This window comes from Impatiens glandulifera, chromosome 7 (genome assembly GCF_907164915.1).
Source record: "Impatiens glandulifera chromosome 7, dImpGla2.1, whole genome shotgun sequence".
NCBI classification, from domain to species: domain Eukaryota; kingdom Viridiplantae; phylum Streptophyta; class Magnoliopsida; order Ericales; family Balsaminaceae; genus Impatiens; species Impatiens glandulifera.
The window spans coordinates 1,274,471-1,293,360 of record NC_061868.1 but is presented as its reverse complement, the minus strand read 5'-3'; the positions used below and the strand labels follow the sequence as shown (position 1 = coordinate 1,293,360).

The window sequence follows — 18,890 nt, the reverse complement described above, 5'->3', positions numbered from 1 at the left end:
TTTTTAGTTGTCTATCAGGTTTGAGAGAAAATTTTGAACTTTTAAAAATTGTAATCGTCTCATTCGTATTGTTCATAGTGCTATTATTATGACGTTTTTTTATATTCGTTCCGAAAAGTCGGTGGAGTTGATCGGGATTTAACCGTTCTTATTAAGTATCTGCGAGTTCGATAATCTGTTGGGTAATATTATTTTCTTATTTTTATTTTAGGTGACTTTTTTATTTTTATTTTATTTTTTAATGTTACACTTTGTTGTTGTATTTAAATAAATTTTATTATTTTTAATATACATGTCTTATTAAATAAAAATAAAATACTTAAAAATAATAATACTTAAATTATAAATTATTATTATATATATATATAATTAATTAAAAAAATATAATAAACAAATGACACTAACAAAAAAAATAAAAAATAAATTACATTATTTTATTTTTTAAAATAAATAAATAATAACATTATTTTTTAATTTATATTATAAATTTCTTTATTTATTCTTTAAAATATTATAAAATAATAAAATTATTTTACAAAATTGTAAAATATTACAATGAAAAATTTAAAACCATTAAAATTAAAAAAAAAAAAAGATTAAATCAGAATATTATCTTATTATATAATTATAAAATAGTTAGATTTGTCATCTTGAGTGTGTTTTTCAAATCTATTTAATCAATTATTTGAAAATTAGTATTATGTACTGATAACTCTTTTACAAACACTTTTTATTTATTTAATAGAGTATATAAAGTAAAATATTTTTTTTTCTTTCTTAATATAGAAGATATGGTTGATTAAATAAATTAAATAAAAGTAAGTCATATTTTAAAACTTTTTTTAAACTATATTAATATTTTTATAAACTTTTTCTAAAATAATATAATTAATTTTCATCTCCCCGCCATTTTAGTGAGAATTAAATCATCACGCGCTAAAACCGCCAGTATGAATGAATGTGCTTCTTTTAATATTTAATTAATTAATTATTTATTTATATTATATTTATTCATCTTCTCCAATCTTCATGTGCTCTCAAGCTGCCATTTTTAGTATCCGTCGTTTACCTCCATTGTTTTCTCTCTCTTTCTCGATTCATGTAATCTGTAAACTTAAAAAAAAACCCTAAAAAAACCCACTTTCCTTTCACATTATTCCATTCTCATCAATCATTTAATCAAAAGATTCAAATCCGCCATGAAAATATCAGACAATGAAGAAAACCCACTTCTTCAATCGATTCTAAATTCAATACCTGATGTTCATCATTTCAAAGGAAAATGGTCATTGATCAGATCAAAACTCGTGAATCTCAAAACCCATATTTCAGATATCTCTAATTTCCCTTCCTCCGTTACCAACAATCTCTCTCTAGACCTCCTCCGATCAGTTTCCGACGTCCTCTCCGACGTATCATCTCTCTGTGAAGCTTGTAAAGCTATAAATCTTCCAAATGGAAAACTGAGGACACAAAACGACGTTGATTCGGTATCCGGTCGGCTTGATCGTCTTATTCATGATGCTGGGGTTTTACTTAAGAGCTGCGTTCTTCAGGACGACGTGGTGGTTTTCGATTCTTCTTCTTCGTCGTCGTCTTCAAAGAAGGACTCTGTTAGGGTTGAGACTAGATGTTTGATAACTCGTCTGCAAATTGGGTCGTCTGAATCGAGAAACTCAGCCATGGATTCACTTGTGGGTATTCTTTATGAAGATGATAAGAATGTTCTTATTGCTGTAGCACAGGGGGTAGTTCCAGTTCTCGTTCGTTTACTTGATTCACCGGAAATGAGAGAGAAAACTGTCGCCGCCATTGCTAGGGTTTCATCAGTTGATTCGAGTAACAACGTTTTAATCGCTGAAGGCTTACTTCTTCTCAACAATCTCCTCCGGGTTCTTGAATCCGGCAGCGTATTCGCCAAGGAGAAATCTTGCATCGCTCTAAACGCTCTAAGTCGAACAAAGGAGAACGCTAGAGCGATTGGGTCTAGAGGTGGTATTTCATCTCTGTTAGAGATCTGTCAGGTGGGTACGCCTAACTCTCAGGCCGCCGCCGCCGGAGTTCTTCGAAACTTATCGGAGTTCGCCGAAATCAAAGAGAATTTTCTCGAGGAGAATGCAGTTTCAGTTCTGTTATCACTATCCGCCTCCGGCACTTGTTCTTCACAAGAAAACGCAATATCTTGTTTGAGTCAATTAGTTTCAGATGATAATCAATTGAAGCTTTTCATAGCTAGGGAAGGTGTGATCGATAGTTTAAAGAATTACTGGGATTCTTCTCCAACGATTCATAATCTTGAAGCTGCTGTGAATCTGGTAAAGAACTTATCATCTTGTCCACAAATTGCAGAAACACTTATCTCAGATGGATTCATAAACAGACTTGTTTCCTTATTAACCTGTGGAGTATTAACAGTTAGAATCGCATCCGCTAAAGCAATTTACGAATTGGGTTTCAATTCAAGAACACGAAAAGATATTTGGGATTGTGGGTGTATCCCTGTTCTAGTTAGAATGTTGGATGGGAAAGCAATTGAGGAAAGAGAAGCTGCAGCAATGGCTCTATCAGCTATGATCTGCCATGGTGGGAATATGAAGATGTTTAGAAAAGAGGAAAGGGGGATAATTGGAACTGTTCAGCTTCTTGATCCTGTTTTGAATTTGGATAAGAAATACCCAGTTTCTATATTGGCATATTTGGTTCAATGGAAGAAGTGTAGGAAGGAGATGATTGATGCTGGAGCTTGTATGTATTTGAAGAAGGTTGCAGAAATGGCGGATGATGTTGAAGGTGCTAAGAAGCTTTGTGAGAGTCTTGGTAAAGGAAAGAAGCTATGGGGAGTATTTGGTAGAGGGTAAAAGGATTGATTCATTGATCTGTTTTGTAAATGTTGTTTGATTATTGATTCTGTGTTTCTAAATGACTAATTGTTGAAGAAGAAGAAGATTGTAAAACTGTATACAACAACTATCTATATAAAGTTATTTAGTTCTTCATTGATTGTGTTCATGTTTTCAAATAAATTTATGGATTTAGAAACATCAAAACAAAATGTTTAGGTAGATTTTGTTTGTGACCATCCATTTTAGAAAACCTATAAAAATGTGTTTTTTAAATGAGGCAGATATGGCAGTTATTGATGTTGGTACATAGTAGGGTAAGGGAGACCTATCCATGTGCATGAATCTATCTGTCAAATACTCAATCTATTCTTTTGAGCTTATTTAAGTAAATATTAGTTTATTTAAATAATGTTATATTGGGAGTATTTAAGAAAAAAATTATTTTATTTTATGAAAGATTTGGGAAGTATTAATATATAACAATACTTTTTTTAAATATGATATTTTATATTTTGATTAATTAATAGAATAATGTGAATATAGTAAGATTTAAAAAAAACAACTAAACAAAATATTTCTTTAGTGAAGTTTTACACCTTTGACTGTTTAACAAGAAAAATAAATAAAAATTATATATATTTTTTTGTGATAAGACTTAAATTCACAATATAATTTGATTTATAATACATAAATAATTTGTACCATGATATAAGAAAAATCTTACACATATACACACACAATTTTAAAAACTTTCCTTATTAACTTAGATTAAATTTGACCATATTCATTGATATAAATCCAATTAGTTGTGAAAATAGTAATAAAATTATTCATGTATAATAAAAACCATACATGACCTTAACAATTATATATATATTAAAAATGGTCTTTGTATTATTGTAAAAATTAAGTAGTCTCATCAAAGGAGTAGATTGCGGGCAATGATCTCTCATTTTGTTATATGTTTTTCGCTAACGATACATTATGCATGATACATATCACATGCATAAATATCAAGCATATGCGCGATATTTTATGATTGTTCAGAGCATATTTTAGACTGCAAGTCAATATCGATAAATCTAATATATTTTTTGGACTCTATTTTCACTAGGCGAAAAAACATCTTTTGCAAATATTTTGGGCTTTAGTATTAAAACATTTATGTCTATTTATTTTGGTGTGCCTCTAAGTGTTAAAGCTTGCTCCAAAGCCTTTTAGAACCTGATTACCTTTAAGATGAAAAGGAAGTTACCTATCTAGAAGAACAAGATGATTCGAAAGGGGGTAGTGTTTGATCCTCATCAATAGTGCATTGACATCTATGTCTACTTTTATTATGTCTTTGTTTCTTATTTCTAAGAGTGTGGCCGTGAAAATGAAAAGAATTTTGTACAATTTTCTTTGGAGATCCTCCGAGTCATCCTTTAATCATTTGATGAGTTGTTCTAAAGTAAATAAATTTTAGGATCAACATGGCTTAGAAATTAGAGATTTTAAATCATTTAACAAAGCTCTTTTGTCAAAATTGTGTAACAAATTCTCTTCGAAGCCTAATTGTTTATGTCCTGATATAATTAGATGTAAGTATGAACAAGATTGGCTAGATGGCTCACCAAAGTTAGCCTCTGACCAGCTGGTTGTAGCATTTGGAGAGGCATATTTACTATGTGAAAGTCTTTTCACGAATGGTGCATATTCTTAGTAGGTAACGACTCATCGATCAATTTTTGGGACGATATTTGATGTAGTGTTAAAAGTCTTACCTTGTCATTCCCAACCATTGCTTCGACCGCGATATGTAGAAATGTATCGGTCAAGGACATTTTTTACCAACGTTCGAATAATTTTGTGAGCAAAATCAGATAAATGAGAAAACTTAATGATAAAGATGTAACTTTACATGAAATGATGTTGTTACTAGTGGGGAGCAAGTGATGCTTCTTTTCTTCGCGTGATATCTTACATTGACATGATATGAATTCTTTTAAGATTAGTCATTGTTACACATTATTTGCGAAAATTTTCCCATATAACTTCCAATGAGAGAAATTATGGGATTCTAAATTTCTTTAGAAAATCTTGTTTTTTGGATAGAGTGTCATGCATGAAAAGATCTTAAAAGATGATATACGTATAAAAATGGTATATTATGGTTATATGCTATAGAATATGTTGCGAAGAGGTAGAAATGACATCTCGTTTGCTTTTAAATTACAAAGGAGTGACTGCGATTTGAAATCTTTTTGAAATATGATTGACATTGAGTGAGTGATGCATTGGTCAATCGTTAATTGTTGAGATGTTTGTAAAGAAACCGCGAGTTTGGTTGGATTGAGTTGTTGAACCCCTATCCCAATTATTTTCTAATGGACTATTTGACTCGAAAAAATAATAGGACGTTCAGTGTGTTGGGTTTTGTCCTTCTAGTTGGAGAGACTCAACTTGATGTGGGCTTTATTTAGGCCCACGATATATAATGTGAAGGAACATTATTTTTTCACTTCAGGTTAACTTTGTTTTGAGAACAACAAGATAAATATTAGAGCAAAAACATATTCAAGGGTTTGAGGTAGTAGCGGGAGAAGATTTCTGTTTGCTGGAGTTTACGCTGTTTGATCGACTTCAAACGTTCACAACTTGTTGGTTATTTCCGAGGATACGTTCTAAACGGTGAAGATCTATTTCTGGTTGCAGAATTTATAAGGTTGGTTGATCTTACTTTTTCTTCTCTTTGTTGTTATTTGCCAAGATTGTTGTGTGATCTTGATGCAATTGATTAATGACTCTAGTTTATATCTAGAGTGAACCCTTGTTTGTAACCTTATTGATGATAGTAGATTGTTAAGTGGCTTGACTAGTCCTATAGTTTTTACTCTCAATTTGAAGAGAGGTTTTCCACGCTAAATATTGTCTTGCATTGTCGTTTTGATTTCATTATGTTTTTTTCATCTCTTATACTCAGTTAATTGGGAAAGCGTTTTGTTTTGAAGAATACATTTTCCCATCAAAGTCGTATCAGAGCTTGGTTTTATTTGAGTATAAGGATGAAGACTAACACATCCAAAATGGTAAGCTTGAATGGTTCCAATTATAATATCTGGAAGGCTAAAATGGAAGATGTACTATATGTGAAAAGTTTTCATTTTCCAGTGTTCTCTTCAGTAAAGCCTGGAGAAAAAAGTGTGGATAATTGGAAATTCTTGCACAGACAAGTATGTAGTTATATTCGTCAATGGGTTGATAACAATGTTCTGAACCATGTTATCTCGATTACTAATGCTCATATTCTTTGGACTAAACTCGAAGAATTGTATGAGAGAAGACATGTAATAACAAACTGTTTTTGATCAAGCAATTGATGTTCTTAAGGTATCAAGTTGGCTCTCCGATGACTGACCACTTGAATACTTTTGTGGGAATTATTAATCAATTGGAGGCGATGAAACTCAACTTTGATGACGAGAACTCAGCTTTGATGACCAGGCTTATATTTACTTGGTGCTCTGCCTAATTCATGGGAGACTTTTAGAACAACTTTGTCTAATTCTGCTCCAGATGGTGTTCTCTCAATAGATTTAGTAAAAAACTTTGTGTTGAATGAAGAGATGAGACGAAAGACACAAGACTATTCTTTATAATCAGAGGTCTTGATTACAGAATCCAGAGGGAGAAATAAATGGCGAGAAAGTAATTGTAGCAAATCTCGTGGGGCTTCTAATAAGTAAGAAAATATTGAGTGTCATTATTGTGGCCTAAAGGGCCATATCAAGAAAAATTATTTTAAATTGAAGAAGGAGAACAAGAAAAAAACTCATAACACACCCACTACTTTCAACGATAGAGAAGGTAAAAATTATGATGATGTTGCTATTGTTGATGATTTTCTTACTGTTTGTTATAATGATGTTGAGAATGTTAATGTGTCTTGTGATGAGATGGATTTGGATTGTAGATAACAGTGCTTCTACTCATGCTACATCATGATAAGATTTTTTCTCAACATATGAGGCTGATGATTTTGATATTGCTCATATGGACAATACTGGTCAAGCTCAAGTGGTTGGAATTGGTAATGTTTGTGTGGAGATGGCCAATGACACTACTCTTGTTCTAAAACAGGTTAAGCATATTCCTGATATTCGCTTCAATCTTTTATCGGTTGGAAGATTGGATGATGAAGTCTTTTGTAACTTTTTTTTCGGCGGTGAATGAAAGCTTAAAAAAGGATCAATGGTTGTTGTTAAAGGTAAGAGACTTTCGAATCTGTATATTGTTCGTTTTGGAATATCTAAATATTACATCAATACTTGTGAGGCTGATTCTTCTTCTAAGTTGTGGCACAAACGTTTGACTCATGTTAGCAAGAAAGGCTTAGCTATGTTGGCTAAGAAGAATGTGTTATGTAGGGTTTCAATTGTGCACTTGAAGATATGTCTAGATTATTTGGCTAGAAAACAGAGATGAGTGTCATTTAGATCATCTGAATCGAAAAGAAAGTCAAAATTACTAGACTTGGTGCATTCTGATGTATGTGGGCCAATGAAGTCAAGACCACTTGGTGGTGCATACTACTTTGTAACCTTTATTGATGACTATTCCCGAAAGGTTTGAGCCTATACATTGAAGATGAAAGATCAAGTTCTAAACATATCAAAAGTGTTTCAAGTCTTAGTTGAGAGGGAAACTGGAAAAAATGTGAAATGTATTCGAATAGATAACATGGGAGAGTACATTGGACCTTTTGATGAGTATCGTCGACAACAGGGTATTCGTCACCAAAAATCGCCTCCAAAAACACCATAGTTAAATGGGTTGGCTGAAAGAATGAATAAAACACTGGTGGAAAGGGTGAGATGTGTGCTTTCACAAGCAAAGTTGCCAAAATATTTTTGGGGTGAAGCATTGAGTATAGTAATACATGTGTTAAATCTCACACCATGTGTTCCTTTGAACTTTGATGTGCCAAATCATGTTTGGAGAGGTAAAAATGTCTTGTATGATCATCTTAAAGTATTTAGGTGTATGAATTATGTTCATGTTCCCAAATATGAGAGGTCAAAGCTTGAAGACAAGACTAAGAAGTATGTGTTTGTCAGTTATGGACTAGATGAGTTTGAATATCATTTTTTTTATCTTGGTAATAAGAAGTTTATTCGTAGTCGTGATGCTGTATTTATGGAGGATTATACCATTGAAAATATCAACAATGTAGACGAGGTTGTTCCCACTCAAGTAAATAAGGAGATGGTTGAAGTGAATTCAATTTCAGTTGCTCCTAACTTGATAAACACTAACAACGATCAAACTGAAAATCAAGGTATGAGTTTATATTCTGGTAATCCTTTATATACTAATGATTTTGTTGATGCTGACTCTAGCAGTGAATCTAATGTTGGAAATTAAAATGAGCAAGGAAATGAAAATGTGAGGAGTCCATACCTTCTAATGAACCAAGACGGTCTACTCGATAGAGACATCCTTCAGTTAGATACCCATCAAATGAGTATGTATTTTTCACTGATGCTGAAGAACTTGAGAGTTTTCAAGAAGTTTTAAAAAGTAAAAATAAAAAGGAATGAATGGATGTCATGGAGGATGAGATGCAATCTTTTCATGTGAATAACACTTTTTAGCTAACAAAGCTGCCTAAGGGCAAGAAGGCTTTGAAAAATCGATGGCTTTATCGATTGAAGTAGGATGAGCATACTTCACAGCCTAGATATAAGGCTCGGTTGGTTGTAAAAGGCTTCTCGCAAAGAAAAAGTATTGACTTTGGTGAGATCTTTGCTCATGTGGTGAAAATGCAATATATTCGTGTGGTTCTTGGTTTAGCCGCTAGTCTTAATCTAGAGGTTGAACAAATGGATGTGAAAACAACATTTCTTCATGGAAATTTAGAAGAAGAGATATATATGGAGCAACCAGAGAGTTTTCAAGACAAACTGAAAGAAGGCTATGTTTGCAAGTTAGTGAAGAGTCTTTACGATTTGAAACAAACACCACGACAATGGCATAGAAAGTTCAGTTCAACTATGATTGAACATAGGTACAAGAGGAAGAAGACTGACCATTACATTTTTGTGCGAAAATTCTATGCTGATAATTTTATTATTCTTCTACTCTATGTAGATGATATGTTGATTGTTGGAAGAAATATTTATAAAATCAGTGAGTTAAAAGAGACTTTGAGTAAGTCGTATTCCATTAAAGATTTGGGACCAACACGTCAAATTCTTGGGATTTGAATTATTCGTGATCGGGATAACAGAAAGTTGCATTTTTCATAAGAGATGTACATTAAGAAAGTTATTCGACGCTTCAATATGGACAAAGCTAAAGTGGTGAATATTCCTGTAGCTTCTCACTTTAAGCTTAGTCATAATAGTTGTCCTTCTATTGATGATGATAAGTTTTTTTATGAAGAACATTCCATATTCTTTAGCAGTTGGTAGCCTTATGTATGTTATGGTTTGTACTAAACCTGATATAGCGCACGCACGCTATTGGTTTGGTGAGTAAATATTTATCAAATCCAGGAAGACATCACTAGGAAGCCGTGAAGTGGATTATGAGATATCTTCGGGGAACGATGAATCTTCAACTAACTTTGGGATGTGAGAAGCCTATGTTAATTGAATATACTAATTCGGATATGATCGGAAACTTAGATAATCGAACATCTACCTCAGGATATATGGTAACTTTTGTCGGGGGAGCTGTGGCTTGGCAATCTAAATTGCAAAAGTGTGTTGCTCTTTCTACTATTGAAGTCGAGTTTATAGCTGCAGTTGAAGCAACAAAAGAGTTATTGTGGTTGAAAAATATAACAATGGAACTTGAGTTGAAATAAAAAAAGGTACGTCTTATTTTGTGATAATCAAAGTGCAATTCATCTTGCCAAGAATTCTTCATTTCATTCAAAGTCGAAACACATTGAAGTTCGTTATCACTAGATTCGTGATGCTTTGGATGAGAAGATGTTAGAACTTGAAAAGATTCATACATATGATAATTGATCAGATATATTGACAAAGATGTTGTCACGAAACAAGCTCGAGTTATGTCGCTCGGTTGTCGGGTTGACATTACCCTCCAACTAGTCAGTCGGGGGAGTTTATTGGATTTTGTCCTCCTAGTTGGAGAGACCCAACTTGATGTGGGCATTATTTAGGCCCACGATATATAATATGAAGGACCATTATTTTTCCACTTCAGGTTAACTAGGTTTTGAGAACAACAAAAGAGATCAGAGCAAAAACATATTCAAGAGTTTTAGGTAGCAGTTGGAGAAGATTTCTGTTTGCCAAAGTTTGCGTTGTTTGATCGACTTCAAACGTTGACAGCTTATTGGTTATTTCTGGGGCTACGTTCTAAACGGTGAAGATCTGTTTTTGGTTGCAAAATTGATAAGGTTGGTTGATCTTACTCTTTCTGCTCTTTGTTGTTATTTGTCAAGATTGTTGTGTGATCTTGATGCAATTGATTAGTGACTCTAGTTTATATCTAGAATGAACCTTTATTTCTAACCTTGTTGATGATAGTGGATGATTGTTAAGTGGTCTGACTAGTCCCGTGGTTTTACTCTCAATTTGAAGAGAGATTTTCCACACTAAATCTTACCTTGCATTATCGTTTTGATTTCATTATGTTTTCCTCATATCTCGTTGTGTTTTGGATGTGTTTGGTAACAAGGTGAACATTGTGTTTTTATATTATTTTTATAATTATGTTTAAACAACTTTCATTTATATCATATTGCATAATTTTTTTCATTAAAATAAAATTACTGAAAATACTAAACAAACATAAAATGAGAGAAAAAATAAATCATAAAATATAAAAATAAGAATAAAAAACACACGGTAATTATGGAGCTTATAGATTATCGGAAAAAAACGATTAAATATCAAATCCGATTTCACTTATTCCCAAACGATCCTGAATAGTCATAATATTAGTATTATCAATAATAACAATTAGAACTAATACTATTATTCGCTTACAATAATTATATAATATAACACAAACAATTATAGTCAAATGCATGGTTGTAATATATATATGGATATTTGTAATGTTAATAATACTTGAAACTTAGATGATAACGTGTTTTAATATAGTCAAAGCCTTTAGAAAATGGGAAAATGGGCCATATGGCAGTCTCAAGCATATGGTAACTCAACATCACATCATAATTAATTATTCATGGTTGACCAACTATAATGAATGAAATATTTAATTTGAGTAAAATTCATTGGAAATATTAACTCATCAATTTTTAAAGTTACAAAGTCTAATTGAGAAATGAAATTGGATAAACTAAGTTCAATCTCCACTAAAAAAAAGTTAAAATGAAGAATCATAATTGGGTTGAATTATAAAAATAAAAGGGGTGACATTTCACTAATTAATATATACTTAACTTTAAGATGAGAACTAGAATTATGCTAACTTTATAAATTAAAAAAAATAATATTTCATTCTATTTAGAAAGTGATAATATTTCTTATTTTCTTTGAGATCATGTTAATTTTTTTTGCATTTTAATTTATTTATGAGAAACAATATTATTTTAGATACAACTTTTACATTAATTTATTACGAATTGATTAAAAGAAAATCTAATATTCCATTTTTTCACAAGAATTTTAGGCAATTACATAATAAATGAGTTGTTTAAATTCTATGACTTAATGTTGTTTATTGAACATTTAGTATTAAAAAAACTTTTTTTTATTATTAAAAGTGACATATTCAACCCAACTCTTTTAACTTCTAATTAAAAGCCCAATATTTCCATATAATATGCAACAAACACTGGACAGAGATTTGAAGCCTCCCATACAAAAAGGGATGAGGTACAAATAAACACAAATAGAAAGCCACTTTAAACTTTCCCCCATTTTAATTTCACTCCAAACTAGCTAAAAAATAATCTTAAAGAGAATATTAGGAAGATAACACAAACAGAAATAATAATACCCATTTGAAGCTTAGGATTGCCTAGACTTAATGGAAGACATGACAATAAGAAAGAGATATAAAAAGAGGCAGAAATATGAGAGGGCAACAGCCACAGTATTTTTGGCACAGTACCGACCAAAATGGTCGCAAATCGCAATCCAACCCGCTTGTGAATTACCATGTTTGCCCACATAACCGATCGCACTCGCAGCTGCGCTCGCCGCAGTCATTAGCATCGCCATAATCTGTAGAAATTAATCGCAAATAGGAATTCTATGTCACATTTAAATTGATTGTAACAACTAATTATAAATAATATATACACCAATTAATGCTTTCAAGTTCCAATTATAAGCCAAAATTCCATTTCCATCTACCCAATATTGTTATAAATTAAATTTTGGATTTAAAAATGTATATTTTTGATCAATTTATATTCAACTCCAGTCATCAAAACACTCAATTAGTTCAATAATTTAGTTAAATTGGCTTAATTTGTCAAATAGGCTAATTAAAATATCTAGGTGTATGAATAATGTGATAAACTGTGACACTAATGTCGGGATATTTTACCCATACCTAATGTAATTTTATTAATTTACGAGATTAAAATTGTCATGTATATGTTCTTACTATATTACCGAGTTAAGTTATTGATAACATAAGTTATATTGTTTAGTTTCATTAGAGTTAATCTTAATAATGATTAAAACTTACCAAATCATGCATGAAGAAGTAGAAATAGACGGTTTGGTCCATAGGTTTCCGAGAGTTGGCGATGGAAAATATTAGAGACAAGGCGGATAAGCAAGCTGCAATCATGTTTGAATATGCAAAGAACCTGCATGCATGCAATTAATAATAACTTTATTTAATGAAAAAACACAAAGACCATACAATGTTTCAATCCCAATTTCATTTAATGAAACCATTATATATACAAATGATCCGGAGAAGTGTTATGTTGAATGCTTACTTGAAAGTTGGATCGTCGGTGTAGGTAGCGCTGAATTCCATGCCGAATAAGAAAGTGACTTGCTTGTTCTTAAAGATGATCATTGCGGATGTGAATGAAGTGGCAAAAGCGAAGAATCTCAGTGAGATTTGTGTAGTCGACCACAATCTCTCTGTTTCTTGACTTCTCTTCGGCTTAACACTCTCAACATCCATGGTGGTATAGAGAGAAAGTGAGATATATATGAAAGGTGGAAGATGGATGGGGTTGGTGTTATTAATTTATAGCAAGAGTGAACGAGAGAATAATGGAGAATTGGTTTATATTAAGAGGGATGACATGAGAAGAGAAAAAAGTTGGTTGTAACTTGATATATTTGTAGATTCATTTTATTAGCTTCTAAGTGTTTGCATATTTTTTTTTAGACTTTTTCCTTTAGGATTAGTTCTCTATTTTGATGTTTTATGTTTGTTTATATTTTCTTTGATTAATTTATGATAAATCATGTTTTTGTCATGATGTTTGACCAAAGTTAATGTAAAATTTGTGTAAAATTTGTAAGAATTTTCTTTCATTTCATATAATTGTGACATCGTTCATTCGAATCTATGTTTAGAACCTCAAGCCTTAATAGTGTTCTTAGGTCCTTACCCAAATCATAAATTCACCCAAACCATGTTTAAAAGGATGGTAGGAAAATTCATATATAACTATGTGAAAGGAACAAACCTAAAGTTGCTAAGGAAGTAGTCCAATTAACTCCATGTTGACCTAAGCTCATTTGATTTGAGAACTTCAAATTGGAACAATAATTTTATTTTTCTTGGAGATCTTGTAAGTTTTTAATTATTATGTTTTGATTAAATTACTTATAATAAATAATGTCATCACCTATATTCTTATGGTTTGATTTTTCCCACTATAGATTTGAACTTCACCTATTGTGAATCAATTAAAAAATCTCAATTTTATTTTAATTTGTTGTATAAAAATAATTATCTAAAATTTGAAGTTAACAATAATATAGTTGTTTTCACTTTGAAGTTGATTTTTTTGAGAATGACTTATGATTGGTCGCATTTTCGTCGGTTGAAGGTCTTCGTATCATTCATTTTAACGAAGGGAATAACAAACAAACAAACAAACACAATTATAAGGTTTTGAGCGTCTTTAAGGAGCTATATATGTTACACTTAATGTTCCTTATCAGTTTATCTTTTGTATTTTTTTATGATTATATAACATCACAAAGGAAAAAAGGAAAAAACTAAAGTGTTTGGAATAGGAAAAACTCCATGTGATTTGCAACAAACAAACACTTATACAGAGTGTTGAAGCCTCCATGATAAAGGGATGGATGAGGTATACATAAATACATAGAAAGCAACTTTAACCTTTCCCCATTTTAATTGTACTCCAAAACTAGATTGTATCCAAATATAAATAAATATGTAATTGGTTTAATTCCAATCAATTTATACACCAAAATATATAATTAAACTAATACCGTCGACTTTTCTAAATCTCAAATCGTCGATTATAATAAGATAGATCATTCTTTCGTCAAAATCAATCACTCAATAAAATAGCAACTAAAATCATCTGAAAATTTGATTGAACAAAAGCTAGAAAAACTGATCAAATATTTATCAATTACTTGTGGTGGACAAATAGTGAGTTCTGAACAACAATGAAGCCAACATGGACTATTGGGCTCATTATGTGAGTTTTCATGTTTATTTGGTTATGAGATGTTTATTTTTATTTTAGTTCACATTTATTGTTGATATATATATATATATATATATATATATATATATATATATATATATATATATATATATATGCATTTTATATTGTTTGAGTATAATATCTGAATAACTTAGGATAAATCTTATCATAGCTGGTATAATTCATATATTGGATTTTTTTTTGCAATGAGTTTCGTTATTTGGTTGCGATTTTCGTGATTAGATATATTGATAACGTGTTAAATTCGATTTGCCCGGCTCGTCTAAATTTTGGTCATGTTGCCAATCCTTAGTTAAAGATCATTTTTTATCCAATCAAAAAGGAATCCCGAGATGACCTTACAAAAAAAGTGACTTAAAATTCTCCTAATCTATGATGTTCAAGATTGTACTGGGTTTTTAAGATACTAGTGTTTCAGATTTAAAATCAATATATTTTTCTTTTGGGTAATTGAGATAAAATATTATAATTTGTATTAAATTGTTTTTTATGGGTTAATTTTATGATTTGGTTGTGATTAAATAAATAAATAAAAAGTGATTTATTATTTTTAAAAAATAAGTCATTTGTTCTCATTTCATATTATCTTCTATTAGGCCTCTCTTATTTTGGATGGTTTTTTATTATTTGAAGTCGTATTTTACTATAATTATTAATAGAAGTTATACAATTTTAAATTACCATGCTTGCCTTCATATCCACCCTGCATGTAAATTACCATGCTTGCCTTCATATCCGATCACACTAAGTCATTAGTGTCTCCATAATATGGTAAAAACAAAAAATAGAGTTCTATGTAAAATTTAAATTTATAGTGTAACAACTAGTATTTAAAATAATTTGAATGAAATCTAGGGTTTATAAATATATTCTCAATCTATATATCCCTCAAATTTTAAATATTATTTTATCTTTATATTAATATTAGAAATTAAACTTAATTGGCAAATGATGTTAAGGTTGTGTCTACAAAACATAATATGAAACACAAAATATTGTCTTCACCTAATTGAAAAAGTAAAAAATGAAATAGAGACTAAAGTCATTTTTCATTTTAAACAACTATGTTTTATAATTGAAATGTGAAAACACTACACAATTCCTTAAATCAACCCAAAAAACAGGCTTAAAACATAAAACAGATTGAGAACAAAGAATGAAACAATTTCCTCTAGCTAGTTACTTGAACAAGTCGGAACTCTAGGGTTTCTAGCGATATTTGGGATTGGGGTTTCCACACAAGATTGCATGATCGTTAAGATTGTAGGTTTGAACCTGACTGGAAGAGGGTTTTCTCTCCCATTTGTGTTCCTACCATCAATCTTTTCTAAATGTTTCTTGAAATTGATGTTCAATATATAACTTTTCTTTCACATGGACAAATGAAATTGACAAGGGAAGGAAGATATATCAAAGCTAGTAATGAATTGTAAAGGTAGAAAGTGAAAGGGATTCATCACTATTTGTTTTCTTTTAAGTTTTGTTTTACTATTATTGAAAATTAAATAAGATACTTGTATGGATAAAATTATAACATTATGTTATAGTCTCCAAATTAATTCATCGGTTCTAATGTGCACTTGGGCTAGAATTCTGTTTTTTTGTTTAAATATTTTGTTTTGTTTCCCTTTTCTTATATTTCTCAAACCGAATTCTGTTATGTTGTTACAACAATAATTCTGAATATTGTGGGGCAAGACAACAACTATATAAGGCTGATCTTTCTTTCCCAAGGAGTTATGAAAATGAATATTTGAATTCTCTTGTGAAAGTTCTTCACCCCTATTTTATTTTAGGTTTTAAGCCTTTGTCTTGGACTGTTTGGTATAGACCAATAGTACTTCTTTTCTCATTCTTGACTCTTCTTCTCCCCATCCCAAATTCTTCTCATATTACTTCCGATGCGCTTTGATTACATAATTCCAAGCTCGGTCCCATCAATCAAGAACTCGTTTCTTGAAATAAAGAACTCAGAAAGCTAAGTTATAATTCAAGCTTAACATATTGGTATTAGAGCTGGACGATTCTCCAAATGGTAAAAAATCGCCAGTAGGAAGAAATGGATGCGCTTAAGGCCCTTATTGAAAATTTGTCCCAACAAACAGCTGCTATGCAAGCTGCAATAGACCGAAGATTGGATGCGGCTGAAGAACGAATGATAGCCTTTGAGAGCGGGGCATCTGGAAATGGGCAAGATCCCCGCAACAGACCCTACAATGATAATTCTTGCCACGGTCCTTCCCCATTTAGGCCCAACACCCTAACCATAACCGCGACACACACTATGTTCCTTTAACACGGCTAACCAATGTCGACTTTCCTCGATTGATGGGTCCAATGTGGAGGGCTGGCTAATATCCGCTGAGCAATTCTTCAGGGTGGACAAGACTAGGGATGCCACTAAACTAAAATTGCTCCCATTCACTTTTCTAGTGAAGCAAGAATGTGGCATGAATCTTATCTCTAGAACCGCAACCATGTGGAAGCCTTATCTCGGGACGTGTTCAAGAGAGACCTTATGACGCAATTCGGGTCCTCTATACATGATACTCCAATGAGACAATTAATGAATCTGAAATAGGTTGGTTTTGTTCATGAATACAATCTGCAATACATGTTGATCTCTCAAAAACTCTACAACATGCCAAGGGAATACGTTATAGATTGCTACTTGTCCGGTTTGAGGGAGGAGATTGCGAACTGCATCCGGCTGCGATTTTCTGGGTCCTTAAACAAAGCCATGGCCATGGCTAAGGTCCAAGAAGCAACGTACAAGTCCCTAATGAGCAGCGGGCACTTGTACAACGCTGAAGCACCGCTGCTGCTCAAGCCATCCAATATTAAGACATCCTGGCCGAGCACCAACCGGAATACCGACATCAAGAATTCTTTACATGCGTCTTCTTCAAGCATAAACTAGGGCCAAATTAAACAATTAGACCCGGCTGTAATGGACTAGAAAAGGAAGAAAGGCCTATGTTATACTTGCAATGAAAGGTGGGAGCCCACCTATATGTGCAAATCCAAATTATCCATGGTCTCGGCTAATCATCAAGAAGACCAAAAACCCATTCAAGAACCTATTTTTGATGATCTACCTTTGTTGCTTGGGACAGGGGATGAACCAACCATATCCTTACATGCATTCAGCGGTTCTAAAACTTTTCAAACGCTCCAGATTCTTGGCAAGATCGAGAACCTGCCGGTGGTGATCCTGATTGATACAAGCAGCACCCAAAATTTTATCAATAGCAGGATTTTGGAGAAAATAGGCCACAAAAGCATGACAACCTAGGCGCTATCGGTTAGAGTGACTGATGGATCCAACATTTTATGCTCTAGCATTTGTAAAGACTTGAAATGGTCGATGGAGGCAATGACTATCAAACAGAAATGAAGGTAATTTCCATGGATGAATATGATATTATGATGGACATTGAATGACTGATTACTTTAGGTCCCTAATTCTAGAATTTCGAAAACCTGACCCTTTCTTATGAGAAGCAAGGCAGAACCACGGTCCTAAAGGATATTCTTCGAGTACAAGTCACTCTGATGTATGACAACCAGCTGGAAAAGACTTTGGAAAAATGTAGTGTTGTTGCCAAGTTGCAAATAAAAAGTCAGCATGAAGACCAAACTGTTTCACTCGCGACAATGACCTTGGAATATATTCCTGAAGATCTCCAGCAACTATTTGAAGTGTTCAATGCTCTATTCCAGCAACCCAAAGACCGACCACAAGTTAGGAGAATAATTAGAAGTTATGGCTCTTTTGCTGCCCCTGTGATGCTGATTCGGGAAAAAGATTTGGCCTGAGTTTTTGAAGACACTAAAGAGTATAATTGGAACTGGAAGAAGTTTTTTATATATCTGCTCTAAGTCTTGGCGACATTGCAACAACAAAGGTCAACTCTAAACAACATAAAACTCGACTTTGGGTGCACATAAATTTCTTAAATGGGTGGAGTGGCGACTGACCTGGCACTGCAAAAGACTACAAGGATCCGGCCAGCTCCACTACTGAAAAGATGTTATCAAAGGCTTATAAAATATTGCGGTCCTATGATGCGACCCTTGCTGAACTTGCCGAAGTCCGACCGAAGCAAGAGGTAATAGTTTTATTTGAAGATAGGGGCATGCGCATTAGAGGTTGACCAGGTCACGGTCTTTTCGTCGAGTGCGACGAACTTTGAAGGGGGAGATAATGTTATAGTCTCCAAATTAATTCATCGGTCCTAGTGTGCACTTGGGCTACATTTCTGTTTTTTGTTTTAATATTCTGTTTTGTTTCTCTTTTTTTATATTTCTCAAACCGAATTCTGTTATGTTGTTATAACAATAATTCTGAATATTGTGGGGCAGGAAAACAA

At 32.4% G+C, this 18,890-nt stretch overlaps 2 protein-coding genes across 2 annotated transcripts; one reads left to right on the top strand and one right to left on the bottom strand.

The window, feature by feature from the left end:
• The first annotated feature begins 1,050 nt into the window (after positions 1-1,050).
• On the top strand, positions 1,051-2,996 carry LOC124910724 (U-box domain-containing protein 8-like). Its single transcript, XM_047451401.1, has one exon. It carries the CDS (start codon positions 1,200-1,202, stop codon positions 2,856-2,858), a length of 1,659 nt encoding a protein of 552 aa, XP_047307357.1. The 5' UTR covers positions 1,051-1,199; the 3' UTR covers positions 2,859-2,996.
• Positions 2,997-11,839: 8,843 nt separating this feature from the next.
• Positions 11,840-12,980, bottom strand: LOC124944849 (CASP-like protein 1F2). Its single transcript, XM_047485192.1, has 3 exons — positions 12,787-12,980; positions 12,528-12,651; positions 11,840-12,055 (listed from the first exon to the last, which is right to left on the bottom strand). The coding sequence occupies exons 1-3, from the start codon at positions 12,978-12,980 to the stop codon at positions 11,840-11,842; spliced, it is 534 nt and encodes a 177-aa protein (XP_047341148.1).
• Between the last annotated feature and the right edge of the window lie 5,910 nt (positions 12,981-18,890).